This window comes from Chelonoidis abingdonii, chromosome 23, assembly GCF_003597395.2.
Source record: "Chelonoidis abingdonii isolate Lonesome George chromosome 23, CheloAbing_2.0, whole genome shotgun sequence".
Classification (NCBI taxonomy): domain Eukaryota; kingdom Metazoa; phylum Chordata; order Testudines; family Testudinidae; genus Chelonoidis; species Chelonoidis abingdonii.
In genome coordinates, this window is record NC_133791.1 from 22,160,447 (window position 1) to 22,176,214 (window position 15,768).

Consider the following 15,768-nt stretch of genomic DNA (forward strand, 5'->3'; position numbering starts at 1 on the left):
AGTAAAAAAAAATTTGGGTTTTAGTTTTCCAAAAAATGTTGGCTTTTGTAAAGCAACAAACGTACATTTTTAAACCCCCAAATGAAAACTTTAGCTGAAACTGTTTACTGTGGAGTCCCTTTGGCTTTGCACCAGTTGGTAACTGAGGGCAGAATCTGTATTTGTGGTTCCACTTGGTCTGTGAAAATCCTTTGTTCCTTATTTTCCCAGGATCTATTTTCTCCCTTGCTTGTTTGCAAGTGCATAAGGTGGGTCTGCTCCCTCAGGAGCTGGCTTGAGAGTCAGCACTGACAGCAGCTTTGCAATTCAATTGGTGCCTCTGAATGCAGACCCAGGGCGTGACAGCGCTGAGCTGACAAATGACTTTGTTAAATGCAGATGGCACTGCCAAGGCTCTATCTGAAGAAAGTCCTGGTGCATGGTACAGAGCTGGCTCGCTGCAGCTTGCCCATGAGGAAGAGTAGTTGGTAAGAGAGCTCATTTTGTCAGCAGAGATGGGGGCGGGGGGGAGCACTTAGGTACTCCTGCATTGTCTGTAATCCTGGAGGGCTGGAGGAGCCAGGCCAACGATGCAGAATACCCAGGAGACTCCATCCAGCTTCTCTTTCCACTCTCCTCTAACAGAGATGGAATTGTCTTAGTGAAACAGCAGCAGAGAGGGAACTGGAGCCCCTGTCACTGATTAGCTCTGAGACCCTGGGCAAGTCACTGTCTTGGCACAAATATGGCCATCATTGCCTCAGTTTACCTATGCAGCTTGGGTTGTCTGGCTGTCCCTAAGGGCTGGCTGACTCTTCGTTGCTGTGATGGGGTGTACAAACCCCACACTGGGAAATAAGGGGTTAAGGGATTATTTTGGGCTCAGCCACCCCAGCCCACCACATCTGCAGCAAATGCTCCATCTGCTGGAGGAATTAAAAGACAAGGAATTAGCTCATTTGGGCGGCAGAGCTGGAGGTGAGCAGATCTGCAGCCTGCAGCTCCAGCAGAGCAGAGCACAGGAAAGCATAAAAGCTCTGACATCACTGCCCAGAGGGGCCTTCCCTGAGGGAAGGGAGGACCCACCCCAGAGAGAGGAGTATCCAGTGGATATGGGTGACCTCCTCTGACTCATTTTGGTTTGGATTTCCCCAACAGAGGAAAGCCTTGGCCTAAGCTGACCCCAGGGTGGTGGATGAGAGGAAGAGACCCAGGGTGGCCAGACTGCCAGTAGCCCAAAGGACCCTGGGTCAGAGATCAGTGGAGTGGGAGGGCCTGGGCTCCCCTTCCACAGTCCCCTTGACTGTCAGGAGTTGCAGCCATGACCACTAGGCCACGCTCCCCAAGTGAGGACCATTACAGTTGCCAACAGTAATATTTTGTAACTGAGAGGAGGGTCAGGACCCATGGCTACAATGGTGTAAAATCCAGTGTGTGTGACTCCACTGAGTCAGGCTTGTGGTGCTGAGATCTCGTGGTAGGGCCTGATTCCTGGAGCACATAGATTAAGGACCTGATCTACTCTCATATATAGTTCTCCATGAGCGGTCACTTGACTCAGGTCAAAAGAATTGCACCAGCGAGAACAGAATCGGGCCCCAGAACGGTGTATAATGTCTCCTCCCTCGTGGGGGCGCTGCAGGCATGTTATGAACCAATGGGAGATCCCTGAATGGAAGGCAGAACAATACCTGCAAAGGGCAGGCTGCCTGCAGGTCTGGCTGCCAGCTGCGTTGCTGTCCTTGTGCTGTCTGTGTCTGCATGTAATCCGCCAGGGTGTCTGCATGGAGACAGAGGCTGGGCCGGGGGGGCAGGCGGGGGGAAGGCAGGAGCCCTGGGGGTGGCTGTATTGCAGAAAGAGGTTTCCATTCCTTTTTTTAAAAAAATTGCCTTTATTGCAGCAGTCGGAGACCACATGCCACAGAATTAGGAATAAATACAGAATCCACCAGCTTCCAAAAAAGGAAAAACTACAGCGCTGGCAGAGCACGAAGGCAGAAAGTGGAAGTGAGCTTGCCTTGCAGGATCGTAGCCTGTGGGTGCACTACCCTGCGACACTCCATCCTGCCAGGCTACAGAAGGACGCTGTCCCCCAACACACCAGCGCTCTCCCTGCAGCTCCTGTCCATACCACGGGATTTCTCAGTGATGTCAGCAGCAGCTTCCTTGCCACAGGGCTGAACCTGCTCAGATGAGTCACCTTATGGGGCTACACCCGTTAGGACTCCCTACAAACAGAAGGCGCTTTCAGGATTCGGCCCCAAACTGGGATGCGGCTGAGTTTCAGCGACTCCCTCCAAACAGTTTCCTCAGCCTGGTCTTCAAGCTGGACCCGTTTTCCCAGCAAGAACTGGGCCAGGATGGAGCAGACACTGTGTGTCACCAGTGACATTGGGTTTTGCTCCCCTACCTCCACCAGGCTGTGTGCAGTGTACTCAGAGGGGGGAGTAGCTCTCCGGGAAATGGGGGAGTCCGTAGCCAGGATGGTCAGCTGGTGCCTTGGAGTTGGGCTTTCTGCTCTCCTGGTAGGATGAAGTGTTGCTCATCAGCTACCTCCAGGGGAAACTGTGAAATGGGGGAGCATCATTTTCCTGTCTGTCACCAGGTGAGCACTGGCCACTCGCTGAACAGAAAGTCTCCAGGGAGCCTGGTGGCTGACATGACATGGCCCCAGAAGGGGCAAGAAGCAGACGACACTGCATGTGATCCAGCTCATGGGGTGCGAGGGCAGCAGGGCCTGAGTCCAGTCACAACAGCTAGTGTCCTCTGGCTCCTGTGTCCCAGCTGGATCCTAGGAAAGGGAGGACGGGTTCTTCATACAACCAGAGCAATCCTTGTCCACACCCTTCTCCCCTCAATGCAGAGCCGCCCAGAGGATTCAGGGAGCCTGGGGCAAAGCAATTTCGGGGGCCCCTTCCAATAAAAAAAAGTTGCAATATTACAGAATACTATATTCTCATGGGGACCCCTGCGGGGCCCGGGGCAAATTGCCCCACTTGCTCCCCCTCTGGGCAGCCCTGCCTCAATGCACAGAGCAGGTGTGCCCAGGACACCGAGGTACCAGGCTGCTGTCCATTTTACAGAGAGTGAGTACAGCTGGCCGCTCCCCCTTGCTCAGACCAGAGCCCCTGACATGTCCCAAGTTCATTCGTTTACAAAGCAACATGATCAGCCTGGAGTCCCCAGAACCAAGAAACGCCAGTGAGGAGCACCCCGTTTGTCTCTTCAAACGCCTGCAGACACCGGCTCCTTGGTGCTCAAAAAACCTGCAATATGCAGGTCTGTTGCCCTGTGAAATTCACCACACACCAGCTGCCTTGGGCTGGAGCCGCAAGTGTGCGGGGCTGCCACTCTGCCCATCATGTTTCCACATCGTCTCTGCACCCATTGCCCATGGGCCTCCTGGTTACCAGTCAGACACTACCGTGGTGCTGTTGCCCACAGAGGCGCCACATCAAGTCCAAGACCCCCAAGGGAAGGGTCCGGGTTTGATGACCTCCACTGCCAGCTATGGACTTCTCCCTTGGGGCACCTAGCCCAGCCCAGCCTGGGGTTGGGGTAGGTGGAAGGCCCAGAACCAGGAATCGGCTGTTGATATCAGTCCCAGAGCTGCCTGAGACCCTGGCCAAGTGCCTTCCCCTCTCTGTGTCTGAGCTTCCCCAGCTGTAACTGCAGATTGTGATGCTCTTGCTGTTGTCAGGTGCTTTGAGATCAGTGACTAGAGTGGAAGGTCTTATCAGCCTCCTGCCCGTCTCAAAGCCCTGGTGTGCAGGACCCCACCTGCCTCCTTGGGTCTATTTCACTGTCTCAGGGTTGTCCCAAGGGCCTGTCATAAACACACTCCTGAGTCAGGAGTAAGGGTGACAGGCCAGCATCAGATTGTCCCCAGGCAGCCTCAAGAGAATTACCTCAATGTTCAGCTTTGTACCTGCTCCCCACCATTGTGCGGAACTCCCCAATGCCCTGCGAGGATCTCCACAGACAGGGCCTGGCTTTGACTTCTGTCCAGATCTCTGTCCTTCAACCCCTTGCCACAGCCCCAAGGCAAACGTGCAGGCTCCATGCCTCCCGGTGGCAGGACATATCCCGGCTAGCCTCCCTGCTGCTCTGGTTCCTGGGCCAGTACGGGCTTAGCGCCAGCTGTACTAGGTACTACCACTCACTGCAATGTGACGACTACGTCTTCAGTCCTGGCAGCTGCTTTTGGGTGCCTGCTGTGAGCCCCTTTTGGCCTGTTCTTTGAGGCTCTAGCTAGTGTTGGTGGGCGCTGGTGGTGTTGGCTCAGTGCCTGTTGATAGGCCCAAGGGGCCCCCCAAACCAGAAGCCCCTGTTAGGAAAGTCTGGGCCTCAACCTTTTGTTAGCTGACTCAACCCAGATTCCCAGCCAAGGTCCCCATTATATGCATTGGAGTGTTTCCAGTCCCACTCGGCTCCCGGGCCATGCAGGAGCTGATCGCGCTGACTAGTCGCTGTTTCTGTTGGCCACCTGGGTCACGTGCTCCAGCTTCTGCCCCCTGCTTGGGTGCTCAGCTCGTTAATGAGGAGCCCAGCCCATCATGCTTCCTGTTACGGGCCTTTGGAGGACACTGTGAAAGTGCTAGAACTGACGGCAGCTCCGCGCAGAAACCCTGTCGAGCTGAATGCTCCTCAGGCGATCCTGGCCCCACCCACGGCAGGGGTACTTGCCAACACTGCCGCCTTCTGGCTGCCTCTGTACTGCTAGCAGAGCCTGGCAAAACACCATTGCCCAGGGTAGTGTGTGAGCACATCGCTCACAGTACCTGTATGACAGCCGCCCTGAGCTGAGCACGGGCCCAGCACCTTCTGCCCCACACTGCAACTTGAGACCATTACTCTTTGTTCTGTCATCAGGTAGTTGAAGGCTGCTATCAAATCCACCCTCATTCTTCTCTTCTGCAGACTAAACAATCCCAGTTCCCTCAGCCTCTCCTCATAAGTCATGTGCTCCAGCCCCCTAATCATTTTTGTTGCCCTCCGCTGGACTCTTTCCAATTTTTCCACATCCTTCTTGTAGTGTGGGGCCCAAAACTGGAAACAGATGAGGCCTCACCAATGCCGAATAGACGGGAATGATCACGTCCCTCAATCTGCTGGCAATGCCCCTACTTATACAGCCCAAAATGCTGTTAGCCTTCTTGGCAACAAGGGCACATTGTCAACTAATACCAGCTTCTCATCCACTGTAACCCCTAGGTCCTTTTCTGCAGAACTGCTGCCTAGCCATTCAGTTCCTAGTCTGTAGCAGTGCATGGGATTCTTCCATCCTAAGTGCAGGACTCTGCACTTGTCCTTGTTGAACCTCATCAGGTTTCTTTTGGCCCAATCCTCTAATTTGTCCAGGTCCCTCAGTATCCTATCCCTACCCTCCAGCGTTATCTACCACTCCTTCCAGTTTAGTGTCATCTGCAAACTTGCTGAGGGTGCAGTCCACGCTGTCCTCCAAATCATTAATGACCCTTGGGCCCCTGAATGCCAGTGTAACCCATACTAAAAGCAGATGCTGCCAGGGCACTAGCCCTGTGGAGGATGGTTCACGCTCTGTCCTCAGGAGCAAACCCAGCTGGGAGCTCAGAAGTGAGCTGAGATCCCACACAGCAGTTCAGCAACAGCGCTGCAAGGTGCCCTGATCTCTGCTCCATGCCAGCAGGAAGCTCCAGAGCACAGGGTCCAGTCTGCATCCATCCTGGCAGAGTGGCCATAGCGATGCCGGGATCATGCCAGGGATAGCCAGCTGTATGTCCACACACAGCCTGGATCCTTGGGTTAGTCTGGAAACTGACACCGACTGGGAGGCAGGAATGCTGCATCCTCGCACACTGAAATACCAACAGTTCCACGGCCTCCCTCCATCCTCACAATCCCCCTGCCCCAGCCCTGCACCTTCCCACACGCGGATACTGCCAGGAGGTCAGAGCTAGGAATGGCACAGCGCTGCAGGAAGGGGTAGGTGGGAACTGTCTCAGCAGGGACTCTTGACTAGCCTGCGCCAGGAGGAGGTTGTACGGCTTCAGGCTCCCTTCCCTGCTCCCTCCTAGATCCGGACGGTGTTTATGCGGAGTGGCTGCACGTTCTTCCATTGGCATGGCTCTGGCCAGGGCTAAAGTACGAGCAGAGCTTGCCGGGGAACTTCTCCCGGAAGGTGTACAACCACGACATGTCATCAGCGTTGTAGAAGATCAGGAGCCCTTTGTCATAGTCCAAGAAGACACCTACTTTCTCCAGCTTGCTCTTAACGTTGAGCCGGGTCCAGGGCTCGGTGCAGGCGCTGTACTGGTTGCCATCATGCATGACGATGCAGTAAAAGCCGCGGCTGGGCTGGATCTGAATGCTCCCCTTGCGGGTGACAGCCTCATGCGCCAGCCCGATCATCCACTGAGTCTTCTCCGAGACGATGACCTCCCAGTAGTGCACACCACTGCCGAAGGCCTCTGACCCCAGCACCGACACCTCCACGTCAAAGCGCTTGGGTGAATCCTGCAGCGGCTGTGGGTGTAAGTTGCCATAAGCCACGATGGTGCAGTCATCCGAGAGGATGAGGCGCTGGTGAGCTGTGACAGGGTCCAGCGTGAGGGCTGCTGGCACTGGGAAAGCAAAGGAGGGACAAGACGGGGCTCAGAACCTAGCCACACCTCCACACGGTGAGTCAATTACAGGCAAAGCACCTGATTGGGGCCTGCAAGCACCTTACACAAACAGCACTGAGCAATGATTCACAGGGACACCAGAGGGCACATGTGATGGGGTCAGTCAGGTGGCTGGGCAGCCTGGGTGAGCGGATCTGGGGTGGGATAACACACACACCACCCAGGTGTGTCGCAGGGCATGGCTCTGCTGGGCTCCCAGCGCAAGATGTCCCCAGGCTAGCTCTGACTGAGTGAGCACACTAAAAATAGACAGGTAGCCATGGCGGCACCAGGGGCCAGCTGCCCCATGTACAACCTCCCTGAGACCCTAGGTGCAGATGCAGGGTGGCTAACCCTCCCCCGCCTGTGCAGCTGTGGCTGCAGCATTCTTTGCAGCGTGCTAGCTCGATCACATCTAGTGCGGGTACGTCTGGAAATTACATCCCAGCGCCAGTGCAGATGTAGCCTCAATGTGTGATGCCCCAGCACAAGCAGCAGCTTCCTTGGTGTCTGTAGTGGGATCCCCCCAGCGAGCTACAGAGGGTGACAGCACCTGCCGGCATCAAGGAATCTTTGATGAGGGTGGGTCTATGGATACAGGGGAAATAGGGGAGAGTGGAGCCAGGAGGCCCGCAGGGGCAGGAATCTTGCTGCAAGGGGGAGTAGGGCACTGGAGAGCAGCTCAGAGGTGCTGCAGAAGGTGGGGTGGCTGGAGGGAAGCACTGGAGCTCCCTGCCGGCTCCATCTAACAGACCTCCTGGGGTTTGGTAGAGGAGCCCCACGCTGCTCGGAAGCATGGGGCAGGGGTCCAAGACCAGCTCCAGGCTGGCATGGTTGGCACATGCATGGGGTGCCTTCCTGGGGCCCCAGGATCCATAGAGACTCTGGCTCCCTGACAAGCTTTGGACAAGCAGTTCTCTTTTCCCACCATTGCCCAGCCCCCCCCAGTGAGGGGGTTCCTGTGGGGAAAGGCCCACAGCCTCCCCCATGGAAGCTCAGGTCCCCAGTGCTTAGTGATGCCCCATGCTGGGCTCGGCAGAGCTGATGCTGCCTAGAGAGATCAATTAACACCATTGGTAACTTCACATTCATTAGCGAAAGGCTGGTGCCAGACACTCGAGCCCAGCGAGAGGAGCTGGACAGGGTGATTTCATCCATCTCCTCTCTCTTGGTTTTGCTGCAGAGTGGTAAATTCCACCCCCTCCCACGTGCTTTGGAACGGTGTGGGATGCTTCAGTCGGAATTCAGGAAGCCTTTGTTCAAGACAAAGTTGACTGTGGCCCCCGGGTCTGACCTACCAATTCTGAGACCAATCTGACTTATTTTGTGGATGGGGAGGGGCAGGGGAGAAACTTGGTCTAAAAGGGAAACCCACAATCAGAATGGATGGGCACCACTTGGAACCTGGCTCTTTGCCACCCACCAAAGGAGCTAGTCCCCATGGAGGCTGCTGCTGAGCAGTGTGCAGAGAACAATGGCAGAGCTGGCACAGAGCAGGTTTAGCCACATCCAGCCAAGTGCAATTGCACTCGACAGACCTTATGCCCAGGAGGGACAGAGGGTGAGGCCTGAATAAGCTAGAGCAGAAAGGCCAGCAGGCCTGGGGCAAGCTCTCGTGCAGGTCTGTGTCTCAGCAGAACAGCTCCATGTCCCAGGGGACAGATCGGCTAATGAATAAACATCGAGCTCAGTGGCAAGAAACCTAGCTAGAAATGGAATTAACCCCCACCTCCTTGGATTAACCCCCTCCCCCCCCGCAGCCTGCCCCCAGGGCCCTGCCTCCCCCCGCTGGTCTCCAGGCCAGCTCCAGCTGCGGCTGTATCCTTGCACTGCAGGCCCCCATGCTCCTGTTACCGAAGCCCTGCAGGGAGGGCCTTGCTCAGCCTCTGATGAGTGTTCCCTTCTCCCAGGAACAGGAGCTGGTGTCTGGGCTGCCTACTAGGACCCACATGGTCCTGGCTGGGGGAGCAGCAGTAGTGGAGGGGAGGGAGGGAAGAGCAAAGGGGAACAGACTGAAAGGGGCAGGGGGAGAAAGGGAGTGGAGCAGGAGACCTCAGCAAGGGACCCCATGTCATCACACCTACAGCTGCTGCTTTCCTTTAATGAGGCCATGTGCCTGGCAGGAAGGTCCCATGTGGGGGAGGCTGTTCCCCTGTTTGACCAAGCGATGGACCCCTTGCTGTGAGCTAAGCCCTGGTGCAGCAGATTCCGAGCTGGGCCTGGAGGAGCCGAGGTCCCATGACCCCCAGGGGAGTGGGTGTGAGTGGAGAGCTCTCAGGAGCTTCCCTAGGAGCTGGGGGTCTATATGGCCAGCACTGATTCCCCACGAATGCCTTTGAACCTGGCCGGTAGAGGGAGTGAGAGGGGAAGTCAGTCCCGTGGCTCACTCAGGGCTTGGCTGCTTTGCAAGGGGCGGATTGCATCACCAGAGACTGGTGCGTAGGCTGTGGTCCCCGTCCCCGCAGGATCTCAGGGCCCCCAGACACAGGGTGTTTTCCCCAAGGCACTCTCACCCCCACTGCCATCAATGGGCGCTTTGCTGCCTTGGGGCTCAGCCTTCTGCCCATTCAGATTTTGCATGGGTCACGGAGCAGCCACATGCAACTACTGGCCAGGGGGGGTTGAACCAGTGACCTGGAGGCAAAGAGTTGTGTCCCCTCACAGGTCTGCCCCTTGCAGATCTCTAAAGGGGAAGCCCCCAGCACTCCTGCAGAGGCCAAGAACAGGAGAAACATCAAACCACGCAACCGGGGCCCCTTTGACAGAGGCGCATCACAGACATGCCAGGCGCTGGATCCCAGGCACTGGTGCACATACACCCTGCTGCTACTCGCCCTCAGCACGTGTGCCGAGTCCTGCAGCCCTGCGACTCCCAGCTCAGAATCGGGTATTCCTGCCGGTGTCAGACCACAATGCCCTGAGGAGGCCGCCGTGGCCGTCTGTGCTGGGAGGGATTAAACTGCAGACAAAGGCTGGGCCCAATAGGCTGTATCTACCTAGCTAAGGCGACTCTCCACGCACGGCAGGATTTGCAGGGATGCTGAGCGTCGCCGCACACAGGCCAGTAGATTTGTGGGTGCTCAGCACTTCTGATAATCATGCCAGAGGCCCCGACTGCCACATTATGCCAGGGAAGGCCTATAATACGTTAGAGGGCGCAGGCCGCTCTGCCTGGGCTGGGGAACCTTACCCGGATGGATGTCCTGGAAGAGCGATTTCCAGATCGTGTACTGCAGGGGACCCATGTATTTGGAGGTAGGAAAGTCTTCATAGGTGAGGTTCGTTTCATGGATCTTTCCCTTGAGCCTGGTTGGAGAGTCAAGCTGGTTAGCACGGAGCCCCAGCAGTTCCCCTACTGCAATGTGGGCTTTGCTGGGGAGGAAGGGGAGAGGTTACAAGGGTACAGGGTAAATTGAGTGAAGGCCTGGGCTAGAGGCAGGACCTCTGCCCATGCCTCTCCTGCTGGGCAGCAGGGCTCAGGGAGTAGGGCACTGCTTCTCAGGTCACAGCCATGTGGGCCCTGGGGTGCATGCACCATGGGAGCGCTGAGCGCAGCCCCATTGGCGCCAGAGTGGCTATGGGGAGATGCTCTGGACTAGGAAGGTCCTGTCCTCACCTGCTAAACCCTTCCGTGGGCGTGGGGCTAAGCAGGCCTTCAGGATGGACAGGGACTTGGAGTGGATGGGAGGGAGCAAGAACAGGAAGGGTTTTGCCCTGCACTGGGCCGGGCCAGGCCAGGCTGGGTGGCAGAAGAGGGAAGAGCCATTGTCCAGGGAGATGGACTGAGGCAGTGTTGGGCTGCAAAGACCACATGCATCTCTCCGAGAGCCAGTCAACACCCCCCATACCCCTCCGAGAGCCAAGTAATGCCCCCCCATATCCCTCCGAGAGCCAAGTAATGCCCCCCCAGTACCCCTCCGAGAGCCAAGTAATGCCCCCCAATACCCCTCCGAGAGCCAGGCGATGCCCCCTGTACCCCTCCGAGAGCCAGGCGATGCCCCCCCATATCCCTCTGAGAGCCAAGTAATGCCCCCCCAGTACCCCTCCAAGAGCCAAGTAATGCCCCCCAATACCCCTCCGAGACCCAGGCGACGCCCCCCGTACCCCTCCGAGACCCAAGTAATGCCCCCCTGTACCCCTCCAAGAGCCAAGTGACGCCATCCCCATTGTACCCCTCAGAGAGCCAGGTAATGCCCCCCCGTACCCCTCCGAGAGCCAAGTAATGCCCCCCTGTACCCCTCCGAGAGCCAGTCAACACCCCCCATATCCCTCCGAGAGCCAAGTAATGCCCCCCTGTACCCCTCCAAGAGCCAAGTGACGCCATCCCCACTGTACCCCTCCGATAGCCAGGCGACGCCCCCCCCCGTACCTCTCCGAGAGCGAGGCGATGCCTGCCAGGAAGGCGTGCCTGTCCACCTCAGCCAGCCGCTCCTGCAGGATCTGGCTGCCCTCCTGCACTTTGCGCAGCTGCTGGCTGTAGCGCTGGATCTTCTGCTCGATGTCAGTCAGAGTCCTGGCGGTGTCAGCCTCCAGCTCCTCCAGCATGGTCTTCTGGCGCTCACGCAGGAGCCGGTGCAGCCGCTCAAAGGCCTCCCCGATGGTGGCCCGCAGGCTCTTAGCAGAGGACTGCACAGGACAGACAAGCAGAGGAGTCACACACCATCCTCATTATTTCCCCGACAGCTCCACCCGTAGACTGGTTAGCGACAGGACTCCCAACAAGGCTAGTTTTCCCCTCGGCTCTGCCAGTGCCCCGCCTCGACCCACAACCCAGCTCCCCACACCCAGCTGTGCCATTGCCCCCCATTCCTCACCCACAGCCCGCCCTGCCCTGAGCTCCCCACACCCAGCTCTGCCGGTGCCCCCCATTCCTCACCCACAGCCTGCCCGGCTCTGGGCTCCCCACGCCCAGCTCTGCCGGTGCCCCTGGCTCGACCCACAACCCAGCTTCCCATACCCAGCTCTGCCGGTGCCCCCCATTCCTCACCCACAGCCTGCCCAACTCTGGGCTCCCCACACCCAGCTCTGCCGGTGCCCCCGGCTCGACCCACAACCCAGCTTCCCACACCCAGCTCTGCCGGTGCCCCCCATTCCTCACCCACAGCCTGCCCGGCCCTGAGCTCCCCACACCCTGCTCTGCCAGTGCCCCCCATTCCTCACCCACAGCCCGCCCGGCCCTGAGCTCCCCACACCCAGCTCTGCCCGTGCCCCCCATTCCTCACCCACAGCCCGCCCGGCCCTGAGCTCCCCACACCCAGCTCTGCCAGTGCCCCCTATTCCTCACCCACAGCCCGCCCGGCCCTGAGCTCCCCACAGCCAGCTCTGCCCGTGCCCCCCATTCCTCACCCACAGCCCGCCCGGCCCTGAGCTCCCCACACCCAGCTCTGCCAGTGCCCCCTATTCCTCACCCACAGCCCGCCCGGCCCTGAGCTCCCCACAGCCAGCTCTGCCCGTGCCCCCCATTCCTCACCCACAGCCCGCCCGGCCCTGAGCTCCCCACACCCAGCTCTGCCAGTGCCCCCTATTCCTCACCCACAGCCCGCCCGGCCCTGAGCTCCCCACAGCCAGCTCTGCCCGTGCCCCCCATTCCTCACCCACAGCCCGCCCGGCCCTGAGCTCCCCACACCCAGCTCTGCCAGTGCCCCCTATTCCTCACCCACAGCCCGCCCGGCCCTGAGCTCCCCACAGCCAGCTCTGCCCGTGCCCCCCATTCCTCACCCACAGCCCGCCCGGCCCTGAGCTCCCCACACCCAGCTCTGCCAGTGCCCCCTATTCCTCACCCACAGCCCGCCCGGCCCTGAGCTCCCCACAGCCAGCTCTGCCCGTGCCCCTTCTCCACAGATGCAGCCCTTCCACTCTGCTTTCAGGGCTCATCTCTATCATTCTGAATTAGAGAAGTGCACTGCAGCCTGGCTGGTTTCTCACAGCTCTGCTCCAGGAACTGCCCAGGAGCTCAGACTCGACTCTCACATTGATCCCCTGGCCGTGGAATCTATGAATCATCTCTACAGGTTTGCTGAGACCCCCTTCTCCAGACCTGTGTTCCCTGGGCTCCCCACACACCTCGCTGCTCTGGCCATTACTCCCTCACTATAGCAGCCAGCCCTGCTCTCTGGCTCTACCAGGCACTGCCACTGCACCCTGCGAGGCCGGTCAGTATTACAGCCGGGGAGCTGGTCAACTGGGGTCAGTGACAGAGCCCGGACTGCAGCCCCCGGCACCTCACCTTGCCCCACAGTTGACTCGGTCTCTCCTCCCTACAGCACCCAGCACCACTGACCTTCCTCCTCCCCCTCAGTTGCTTGCCTGTGGAAAGAACGGTAAGAATATTTAACCGCCCCTTCTCCGCCATTAAATCTCAGCTTACTTCCCTTCACCACACTCCACTCCCCACTCCTGAGAGCAGCCTCGGCCTGCCTCCCGTCCCCCATGTGCCACCCCAAGCACCTGCTTGGATGGCTGGTGCCTAGAGCCGGCCCTGCCCCTTCTGCAGTCTTCCCCCCCCCCCCCCATGTAGCTCAGGGGGAGGGGTGGGGTGGGGTGGAGCAGGAGCAGGGGCTTTGGGGAAGGAGTGGAACAGGGTGGCCTGGGGATCAGACTGGCTGCTGGAGCAGCACACAGCTGTGTAGTTTGCGTATGGGTAAGGACGGCCCTGCTCACAGTCCAAGTCTGACACAAGAGACAACAGATGGCTAAGACAATACTGGCCAGCACTCTGGGCTGTGGTCCTAATTGCCTAACCCCTGCCAAGCTCTTGGAAGCATGTCGGCAAAGGAGAGTTTTGAGACGGGATGGGCCGAACGTGTGACTTGTGAGCACAGTGGGCACAACATTTTCAGGCAGAGCATGTTTTTTAAGTTGAGACTGTCCCTGTTAATTCAGGCCCAACATTTCAATGTAATAGAAAAGGGCTTTTAGGAAACATAGTTCTGACTAGGAATAAGGTTTTGTTTTATTCTTAATTTCGATGAAAACAAATGGCTTTTTCAGCATGGCCAACTCTTGTAATTTTATTGCAAGTCCGGTGATATGTGCAGGTTTTCTTATAGCCCCTGCTCCTGGAATCATGTGACTGAGACACTCAGCTTTCATTTAGAGGAAGTAAGGAAGGCTGAATCTGCTGCTTAGGCTCCCTATACGGTGAACAGGGAGAGCCAGGTGCCCTAGAATGTGATCCACAAACTGGGGTAAGATAGTCATTCCTCTAACTCCCAGGCAGGGCTCAGTCTGGCAGGCATGTTCAGGGGCTGCCCAGCTCACCCAAAACAGATGGAGGAGAGGAAAAAAAAAGAGAGGCCCACCCTACAGGCTTTAGCCCAGTGGTTCAGGTACTCACTCAGGCTGTGGGAGATGTTTAGGTCATGTCCCCCCTCAGGGAGAAGGGATCTGAACAGGGATCTGCCACCTTTTAATGAGGGCTAAGGGCTAGTCTTCCTCAATTTCTCCTGCTAAAGTTGTTCCAGTTTAATTGAATAATTTAATATTATTTGAGCCAGAAAAAGCGTGAGAATCATAGAAATGTCTGGCTGGAAGGGACCTTGAGAAGTCATCTAGTCCAGCAACCTATGCTGAGTCGGGACCAAGTAAACCCAGACCATCCCTGACATGGGTTTATCCAACCTGCTCTTAAAAACCTCCAGTGATGGGGATTTTACAACTCCCCTTGGAAGCCTGTTCCAGTGTTTAACAACCATTACACTAAGAAAGTTTCTCCTAACATCCAACCTGAACCTCCCTTGCTGCAGATTAAGATCATCACTTTTTGTCCTACTTGGGGTGGACATTGAACCCCATCCTCTTTAGAACAGCCCTTAACAGATTTGGTGACTTATCAGGTCCCCCCCTCCATCGTCTTTCCTCAAGACTCAACGACCTCAGTTCTTTTTTTAACTTTGCCTCACAGGTCAGGTTTTCTAAACCATTTCTCATTTTCGTTGCTCTCCTCTGGACTCCCTCCAATTTCTCCACGTCTTTCCTGAAGTGCAGTGCCCAGAACTGGACACCGTTCTCCAGCTGATGCCTCACCAGTGCTGAGTGGAGTGGAACGGAACAATTACCTCCCCTGTCTTACATGCGACACTCCTGTAAACACACCCCACAATGATATCAGCCTTTTCACAACAGCATCACACTGTTGACTCACATTCAATTTGTGATCCACTCCAACCCCCAAATCCTTTCCAGCAGTACAACCACCTTGCCAATTATTCCCCATTTTGTAGTTGTACATTTGATTTTTCTTTCCTACATGCAGTACTTTCCACTTATCTTTATTAAATTTCATCTTGTTGATTTCAGACCAACTCACCACTTTGTCAAGGTCATTTTGAATTCTAATCCTGTCCTCCAAAGTGCTTGCAACTTGGGACCAACAAGGCTACAATAAGACAGCATACAAATATTGTATGGGCAGGTTCCCCATTCCCGGCCAATGGGAGCTGTGGGGGGCGGTGCCTGCAGGTGAGGGCAGCATGGTGCCCTCTGCCGCCCCCGCCCGCCCCCCAGGGGCATGGCACCAGCTGCTTCCGGGATGGTGCAAGGCCAGGCTCAACAGCTTGGTGTCATCTGCAAATTTTATAAGCATACTCTCTGCTCCATTATCCAATTCTTTAATGAAAATGTTGCATAACACCAGACTAACGAATGACCCTTGCAAGAGCCCACTATCTGTGCCCCTCCCCCTAGTTTAATAGCAAACCCTTGATAACTACTCTTTGAGTATGTTCTTTCAACCAGCTGCGCATCCACCTCATAGTAATCTCATCTAGGCCACAATTCCCTAGTTTACTTAAGAGAGTGCCCTGTGGGACTCTGTCATAAAATCACTTTAAGAACAGAATGGCCAGACTGGGTCAGATCAAAGGTCCATCTAGCCTAGTATCCTGTCTTCCAACAGTGGCCAATACCAGGTGCCCCAGAGGGAATGAAAAGAACAGGGAATCATCAAAAGATCCATCCCTCTGCCCGTTCCCAGTTTCTAGCAAACAGAGGCTAAGGACACCAACCCTGCTCATCCTGGCTAATAGCCACTGATGAACTAGATAAGTTCATGGAGGACAGGTCCTTTTTTGAACCCTGTTATAGGCTTGGCCTTCACAACATCCTCTGGCAAGGAGTTCCACAGGTTGACTGTGCATTGTGTGAA

At 56.6% G+C, this 15,768-nt stretch overlaps 1 protein-coding gene and 1 long non-coding RNA gene across 2 annotated transcripts in view; one reads left to right on the top strand and one right to left on the bottom strand.

Annotated features, from left to right (window-relative positions):
* Window positions 1–15,768, top strand: part of LOC142045874 (uncharacterized) — a 230,983-nt gene that overhangs the window by 199,061 nt on the left and 16,154 nt on the right. The window lies entirely within an intron of this gene.
* TRIM62 (tripartite motif containing 62) overlaps window positions 5,935–15,768 on the bottom strand; it is a 36,670-nt gene continuing 26,836 nt past the window's right edge. Inside the window, 4 exon segments of the mRNA XM_032794725.1 lie at window positions 5,935–6,072; window positions 6,075–6,581; window positions 9,814–9,929; window positions 10,993–11,249. Coding sequence (XP_032650616.1) covers window positions 6,032–6,072; window positions 6,075–6,581; window positions 9,814–9,929; window positions 10,993–11,249 — 921 coding nt within the window. The 3' untranslated portion in view covers window positions 5,935–6,031.